Here is an 8,716-nt window from a genome sequence, read left to right as displayed (position 1 = left end):
TGGAGCGTCAGGTCTCTGCATGTGGCAGGGGCTGCATTAACCCTCATCTCCCGCTGCGTGAATGACCGCAGGCAGAGGCACTGTGCAAGGAACGTCAAACCTTTAATGAATTAAGACAGACAGATCTGGTAGAGGGCCGGGGCTGCAGTGGGCAGGTGCAGGTCACACGTCAGAGGGATCTGTGCTCCACACCTTCTCTATCAATATATCAACGGCGACTGGGGCAGCGTGGAGCACCTTGTCTCCTGGTGTTCCTCAGGGTTCTGGCTCGCTTGGTGGGCACATAGTCGCTATTGGATGGCCTCTGCTTGCTGCTGCCCCCCTGCTCCCCACTACAGCCCACTGCCGTGGCATCCCTGTGTGGCTTCCCCTCCCAGAGGGTTTTGGAGCTTTTTGCCACCGGGCACACCACCATCTTCTTCCTCTTCTTGGGTGGCATGCTGCCCCATGGGGACATCTCTGGCATCCCGAGGGTGTCAGCCGATGTGGGGCGCTTGGCCTGTTTACCAGCAGCCTTGCCTGATCTGGGCACCACCCGGCAGGAGGAGATGCCCGGTGGTGGTGGCAAGTGGGTCAGAATGACCCGGGGCTGCCTCTGCAGCACCTCCTCCACCAGCTGGGCCACGCGGGGCGGATGATGCTGGGGTGCAGTCGGGGGGCTGGCCAGGGGACTCTTCAGCAGGATCTGCTGAGGACTCTCTGGGAGACCCTTGTGGGGACCCTCTGGGCATCCCTTCAAGGGGCTCTCCTCTGAAGTGTCCATAGGACCCTCCTGAGAGGGCTCCATGGGGCTCTCTGGCAGCCGGGTGGGGAAGACCGCTGCCAGCCCACCCTGCTTGCCTTTGGCGTCCAGCAAGGGGGATGTTGCCACCCTCTGCCAGGAGGGGTTGGTGTCCTCCTGCATTGCGGCCACCACTTGGTCCTTGGGACAGTTGCCCTCCATCATGCACTCCAAGAGGTCAGGGATCCTGTTGAGGGTGGTGGTCAAGACAGGGACATCAGGGACACCACGGTCGGTGTCCTCGCTGTCCCCCAGCCCTGCCGCCAGCGATTGCTCCTTGGAGCAGCCACCCTTTGCCACTTACTCTGAGAACTCCGGGAACTTGTTGAGGAGGGTGGTCAAGCAGGAGCCGCTGAGAACTTCAGGGAGCTCCAGGATGCTGTCGAGCCAGGCGAGCGGGTCACTGCTGTCCATGGCGGACGAATGCTCATCCTGAAACTGCAGGTTGTCCTCTGCCAGCTCAGGAAAGGCCTCGTTGAAGGCATCTGGCCCCAGCTCGGGCAGGTCCAGGAGATTCTCTGGGCTTGGCGGGGTGGTCACCACTTCTGAAAAAGCAAACGAAGCCAAGCCACCCCCAGGGTGATGCAAGCCTTCCTTGGTGCAGGTCACCCTTATGGGCTCTGCCACCCTGCAGACCTCACCTTGGTGCTTGGTCCTGCTTCTGCCAGAGAGCATATCCAGGGCGGGCTGGCAGGGGGTGGCAGCAGGGACACCATCCTCACTGGCCACCACGTCGTTGTTAAAGGCCTCCAACAGCTTCTGGGCGCTGCCAGGATGGGTGCGGAGCACAGGGGAGACCTGCACGCGATGCTGAGCCGCAGGGTGTTGGGGTGGCAGGGACCCAGCATGGGCAGGGACGTTCAGCACAGTGCAGCCCCTAGGGTAGAGGGGCTGCCCCTGGCCCACGTCCCATGGGCCCAGCCCCACTGGCTGGTGGGGCACAAGTGTCCCCATCACCACTTGCTGTCCCCAGCCATAGGCAGGGGGACAAGGAGCAGGCAGAGGGGGCAGCTGCACACCGCTGGGGAGCTGCAGCACGTGTGGCAGCTGCACGACCTGCCCCGAGTCCCCCAGGGGCCCCTGCACCCCCTGCCAGGTTGCCAGGGCGGGCTGGTGGGTGACAATGTGGAGCTGGGAAGGCCGAACGGTGATCAGCAGCCCCGGGACAGAGGGCAGCACACCAGCAGTGACCGGTGGCGGCATGGTCAGGGTGGTGAAGCTCATGCCGGGCACCTCTGGTCCTGTCGGCAGCTGGAGGGGGAACCTCTCTGTGGGCAGAAGCGAAGGGGGGTGATGGGGTGAGATGCTGGCCGGCACAGCTGGTTGGGGGTTACCCGGAGGGCAGGAGCACCACGAGGAGCGTGCTGCTCTGTGCCGCGGCAGTTGGCCAGCGTGGCATTTGTTGGGGCAAACAGTGTTCTGGGGTTCCGTCTCCATGGCGATCATTATGCCAGCACCTGGGTCAGCCAGCGTTGTGACGGTTTGACTTTTAATGACAGAACAACTTCCCAACTCAATGGTTTCCCATGCTGCTGATGCTTTCCTGCCCTCAGTGCTGATCTCCCACCCCCACCATAGTTTCCCATCACAACTGTTTTTTGGTTTGGGAGTTGAGTTTCATGTCAAAGGGGAGTTTTCACCTAAATTTCTGTTGATGTCAGTGGATCCCAAGACCTGGTCAGCTTGTGTTCTCTTGCAGCCAGAACTTCCCTCATTTGAAGGCTTCTTTCTGCCTTCTTTCATCCAGGGCAGGGCTGGGAGGGAGTTTGAGAGAGCCACTCCTCTACTGCCTTGCTTAGGGACCCTGTGGGGAAATTGCTTTGGAGTGGGGGCAATTCGAGAAAAGTGGGACCTCAGAGAAGCATAGTATTACAGGAAGCTTTTTAGGGTAAGAGACAGCTGTGGCTTTCAGGATGGCTGGCATTCACCATCCTAAATGTGTGTTGCCACGGCTCCCTAAGCAGCGCAGCCTGCAACCTCAGCACGTGCTGACAGGGGTAACGGGGGCTGGAGCGGAGTGGAGAGCCCGCGGCCAGGCTCTGTTATGCTCCTGCAGGAAGGGGAACTTGACGGTACCACAGAGCTGATGAGATGTCCACTGCCATGATTTTCCCTTTTATAACAAATTCTACCAGGGACGAGCAATGACGGAAAAGGCAGGACTATGGTTACGCCAGGACTTCACAGTCCCTTGAACTTGTTGTAGTTCCAGCGTACTGGATGGATTGTGCCCGGATTCTTTCTTTTCCAGTGTGTCTGGTGGAAGAGAGGCAGCTCCTGCAACCCACCAGACTCCTTGGAATTGAACTTCTCGTGCTGGCCCTTGGCACTTTGACTCTGGGACTTCCAGTCCCAACTTGGTTAGTGTTGCCCAAATGGTTTTCATTGCATCTGTAACGCTTTCTGGCCCTTCTGCCCCGCTGAGGATGCCATCGATGTATCGATACACTGTGAGGCCAGGTGGAATGGTGACCTGTGCTAAGGCTGTGGCCGGAGCATTGTGAGCGATAGTGGGGCAGTGTTTGTATCCTTGCGGAAAACTGTTTGAAAACATACTGAGTCCCGCTCCAGGCAAAGGCAAGCCGGGCTTTTTCTTGTGCGTGGAGCAGAATCACGAGGAATGCATCTCTAACATGTAAAGCATCTAAAGCTAACCTAACATCTATGCTAACCCTAACGTCCCCCAAAAATCACTGGGTAGCTAGGTTACGGACAATGAAAGGAGAGGAAACAGCACTGGGAGAACGAAAATACCCCACTAAGTCAATTTTTTTGTCTACCTATACAGCAGAAGTGTTCTTTCGTGTTAAAGTCAGAGTATGTTCTGATTTGCACTGCCCCACTAAATGGTTTTATGCTGGAAAGGTTTACTAAGAAATAATTGTTAGTGTTCTTCCTGGTTATGCACCCACATCTTATAATGAAAAAATTAGATGATAACGTCTTTGCTGTGCTACACTGTTCTATAACTGAGAGTTAGGTTGTGTTTTATTTTAAGCATTCTCAAAAAAATACGGATAGTTACAGCTTTTACTAACAGCACTGCGGCAAATGTGAATTCACAGGTGGGCTTTTAAGCCTCACCTCAGCATGTTTGGTGTAGGAACAAACATTACAAGTACTCTAGTATTTTTGCCAATGCTTTCCTGCACAAATTCTATGAAAAGCATAGATTCTTCTGGTCTTCCATGCAGAAAGTATGGTGAGAATAAATCTGATATTAAAATGACTTCTTCAGATGTCAGAGGTTTATTTAGAAATGTCCACTACCTGTATTTTTTCTTATTTACTTGCAGCGGGTCGTAACAACCTGCAGAGAAGATATGCAAAGTATGTCATCCCTATTATTTCCATTCCTGGGTTATGATAGAATTTGGCACAGAATTTTAGATCAGTTGCAAAAAGTAGTGCTGGGCCACGCATATTCAGATTGATCCATGATCCCAGGTAGCTGTATGTGATTTGGTAATTTTCTTTAATAGGTAAAGGAAAACTGCATGTATTATAGAAATGAGAATTGAGTGAGACAAAGGGCAGGTCCAGTTCCTTTTCGACTACTACACAGAGATATTCTAACACATCAAATGAAAAGAATTTCTAAAGAAGTAGACCTTTCTGAGCTGGAGAAGAGGTAGATGAAATAGAAAAGATAGAACTAAAATCCGCAGCAAAATATTGCCTCTAAAGGAAGATGTGTTGGGGTTTTTTTCTTTCACGGAAACAAACGAACAATTACTCTGCGATTCTGCAGACTGGAAATTTGCAAGAAGCTGTGTAGTGTGGTTTTCAGTAGTATAAAAAGCAAAAGCTCTTCAGGGTTTCAAGTACATCTTTGCAACAGCTGTGAAAAAAATGCAAGCATGCAGATTGTTCCATTGTATGAAAACACCTTCATTTACTACTTATTTGTCATACAGGGAATAAACTAGCAGTGACGACTGTTGGAAAGTTTTAGGTGAATAAAAAAATCCTCCAAACCAGGAAAAAAACTGTGCTATCAGGTAGCTGCAGCTTTGCTGTGTGAGCTTAATATTCACATAGAGACTTTTTCTAAATGTGTCACTTAAGGCAGGGATGGCTTCTAATTCTAAAAAGCCATTTATTTGCCTAGAGCAGTCGCTCATGTGCCACATACAGGATTTTTATGCTAACACTATTAAAAAATTTCCCTAGAAAATTTTCCACCTCCTTCGAGTAAATACAACCGATGTCCCTAACTGTCTCAGTTTCCTATTCCACCATAGGTTGCTGTATTTCAAAGACGAAGTTAACCAACGGCTGGTTACTAACCGAGGGCTCAAACCAATTTTTGCAGCAGTCAGGTAGAGAGTGGCCATTTAGTCTGGACCCACTGAAGTGCCAATGTAAATACAAACAAAATAAGGTCTATCAAACTTTAGATTCTCTAGCAAAACAACGGAAAGGATATGAAGAACTAGGTCTTGTCTACTGTTTGTTTCCCATATGTGTGGTGATCGGCTCCCTGGAAAACAAGAGGCTGGACTGGTCCTGGCTGTGCCCATGAGCTTGCCAGCTGAGTGCTAGGTGGTAGCAAGGAGAGCACCAGAGAAAAGCACAGACCCATTGACCCAGCACCACCGTTCTCATGTTCTTCATGCACGTGAGGCCTGTTAGCCATTGTACTTGTATTTATTCTAACACGGGACATCAGTCAACAGTCACAACACCAGTGGATTACCAGCACTTCTGTCATATGCTTCACATATAGTGTTAAAGGAGAAATTTACACAGACGTGGGTACCACTGGGTTTGCTTTAATCGCCCCTCAGAGCTGGGCCACCGCCCCAGCGAGTGGCAGAGAGCAAAGGGACACAGCACGGCTTATATACACTTATCAAATCATTAGTCAATGCCCGAGGTTTTTAGAAGTTTCCTTTGGTCTTGTCCATTCTGCAAATCCATCACCTGACCCTGTCCCTGTTGATTCATCTATTTGCTTCCAGTCTCTGCCTCGGTTCCAGGTTCCTCCTCGGATCGTGATCTTCTTTCTGCCTGCTTTAACTCACACACTCCTTCAAGCACACTTAGTCTTTGAGCAATTCCTATTCACATATACTGATTTTTTTTTTCTTGAAACACCTGCGTTTCTGCGAGCACCTGTGTGCACAAGTTGATCATCTGTTGTTTCTCTGTTCTCCCAGTGATTAACTGGACTGGGTGTTAAACCAGCCTTGGATTAGGGCTGTACTGGGGACGAGGCCTGGTTCTGCCACTTTAGCTGCTTTAGCACTTTAAATTTCTGAATTCAAAACACATTTTCTTTAACAAGCAATACCAGAACAATGGAGAACAATTAACAATGGTTTGGTCACTGCTGTGACGAAATAATGACAATTATTATTTCTAGTGTAGGTTGCTGTATGTCATATTTATGAAACTAGGATTTGCCCGAAGAAAAATGTTCCATTTCACACCCGCAGATGAGCTCCCTGAGATGAGCATCCACGTTTTAACAAGCCTTTACATCAAAGGCTGTAAACGAGCGTCAGTCTGCACAACCAGCTGGGAATCTTGTGTTGTTCCAGGCACATATTTTTGTCCCATTCAATACCTTGTCTGTGTGATTTGCCTTTTGTCTGTCCTGTGCTTTCCTGCTAAAGATTTATAGGCTTCAGTCTTCTGATACTGCTCCAGCTCCCGCATCTAATGCTCCTTATCTCTATCCGCTCCATCAAGGTGTTGCTGAAACAAAGAAGTCCAAGAGTAGCAGGGAGTTGCCTCCCCTTCAGGAGGAAGGGAAGAAAAACAACTTGCCACATGAAGTGCTGATCCATTTCACCTGTGCAAACAGGAAAGGAGTGAAGAAACAATGAGAATGTACGTGAGATGCAAAGACACAGGATTTCTGGATAATATTACTGTATTCTGGTGTGTGTCGTGTCCGTGTCTCCCCCCCCCCGCCCGCCTTTCCCTTTTTTTTTTTTTAATTCAAATCACTATTCTGTTAACTCTTTTGTTTTTAGATCAAGCTTTAACATTCAGACCTGTAACAGCGTGGTTCCAATACGCCCTTGTTTTTGTACCCCATGGACAAAAATGCACTACCATTCTACAACCACACACTTTTCCCATCTGAGAGGCGAACAAAACATCATGACTATTGGAAAAGAGTAGCATAAAGGTAAAAGAGCCTAGGTGATATCAATTTAAGCTAGCTACGTTTAGGTTAAAAGAAAACTTCAGGCTAGGAAGAAAAAAAAGATTTCACACGTGCATAATAGAATGAGCTTAACTGGAGAACTCTTTAGGGGGACCAATGAACTGAAAACCATTTAAGGTGTGGTCACAACACTTCCTTCTTAGGAAGAGACTTGTTATCCAAATTAAATGCACAGATTGTTTTTGACGAAGGAGAACTTTTCTTGAAAATACCTGAGTCAAAAACGGGAGAAATCCTGATGATACAAGAAAAAGTAAAGGAACAAGAAATTCCACCGGAGGTGGATTTGGCAGTGATCCCTACTGTATGGGAAACAAATATTCCTGGTAAATCGAAACTAGCAGAACCTGTTAAAATAGATTTGAAGGAAGGCGCAGGAACAGTGAGAATTAAACAATATCCAATCAAACCGGAAGTTAGACAGTAATTGAAGAAATGGAGTGATAAATTTTTGGAGTGTAAAATTTTGGAAGAATGTGAATCTGAGTATAATACTCCTATTTTACCAGCCAGACAACCTTCGGGTGAATATAGACTGGTACAAGACTTGAGAGCAGTAAATCAAATAGTTAAGGATATTTATCCTGTAGTAGCAAACCCTTATACACTGTTAACAGCATTGAGGGAGACTTATCAGTGGTTTACAGTGCTTGATTTAAAAGCTGCTTTCTTTTATATACCTTTGGAAAAGGAAAGCAGAAAACTGTTTGCTTTTGAATGGGAAAATCCTCAAACTGGGTGAAAGATGCAGCTGACATGGGCTAGATTACCCCAAGGATTTAAAAACAGTCCAGCTATTTTTGGAAATCAATTAGTTAAAGAACTTGAAATCTGGAAACAGGATAAATCAAGACCTGGGCATTTACTATTACAATATGTGGATGACATATTGATTGTTGCAGAAGAAAGACTTACCTGTATACAGGTGACTATTGACCTCTTGAACTTCCTGGGACTAAATGGGTACAAGGTATCCAGGAAGAAAGCCCAAATAGCCTTCCAGACTGTGATATATCTGGGCTTTGAGATTTCAAAAGGACAACGGCAATTAGGAAAAGATCGCACAGAAGCTATTTGTGGTATACCCGAGCCAAGAAATATTCATGAACTCAGAGCGTTTTTGGGAATGACTGGGTGGTGTCGCCTTTGGATCATGAACTATGGGCTAATAGCTAAACTGCTGTACGAGGCCCAAAAGAATTCCGCCTTTGTATGGGGCCCACAACAGCAAAAGGCTTTTGTAGAGTTAAAACACGCCTTAATGTCTGCACCTGCCTTGGGACTGCCGGATCTAACCAAAGATTTCCAGCTGTTTGTTCATGAAAGGCAACACCTTGCACTGGGCGTGTTAACCCAGAGGACAGGAAGCTGGAAACGACCAGTCGGATATTTCTCTAAACAACTGGACACAGTGAGCAAAGGGTGGCCAAACTGCCTTCGAGCAGTGGCCGCAACAGTGATGCTCATACAAGAAGCTCGGAAGTTAACTTTGGGAAGAACAATAACAGTCTATGTCCCACACGTGGTGATAACTGTCCTAGAACAGAAGGGGGGACATTGGCTGTCTCCCAGCCGAATGATGAAGTACCAGGTGGTATTGACTGAATAAGATGATGTGATTCTAAAGACAACTAACCTGGTAAATCCTGCAGTGTTTTTAAGTTCCATACAGGAAGAAGGACGACTGGAACATGACTGCTTGGCTGCCATCGAGTATGTTTATTCCAGTCGTGAAGATCTGAAGGATATACCAT

At 48.1% G+C, this 8,716-nt stretch overlaps 1 protein-coding gene across 1 annotated transcript; it reads right to left on the bottom strand.

Annotated features, from left to right (window-relative positions):
* Positions 1–208: 208 nt before the first annotated feature.
* LOC121082018 lies at positions 209–1,715 on the bottom strand. Its single transcript, XM_040581356.1, has 3 exons — positions 1,423–1,715; positions 1,086–1,326; positions 209–968 (listed from the first exon to the last, which is right to left on the bottom strand). Exons 1-3 carry the CDS (start codon positions 1,454–1,456, stop codon positions 209–211), a joined length of 1,035 nt encoding a protein of 344 aa, XP_040437290.1. The 5' UTR covers positions 1,457–1,715.
* Positions 1,716–8,716: the final 7,001 nt, after the last annotated feature.

The sequence above is a fragment of the Falco naumanni genome, unplaced genomic scaffold (genome assembly GCF_017639655.2).
Source record: "Falco naumanni isolate bFalNau1 unplaced genomic scaffold, bFalNau1.pat scaffold_140_arrow_pat_ctg1, whole genome shotgun sequence".
NCBI classification, from domain to species: Eukaryota; Metazoa; Chordata; class Aves; order Falconiformes; family Falconidae; genus Falco; species Falco naumanni.
This window is presented reverse-complemented; position numbering and strand designations above follow the sequence as displayed.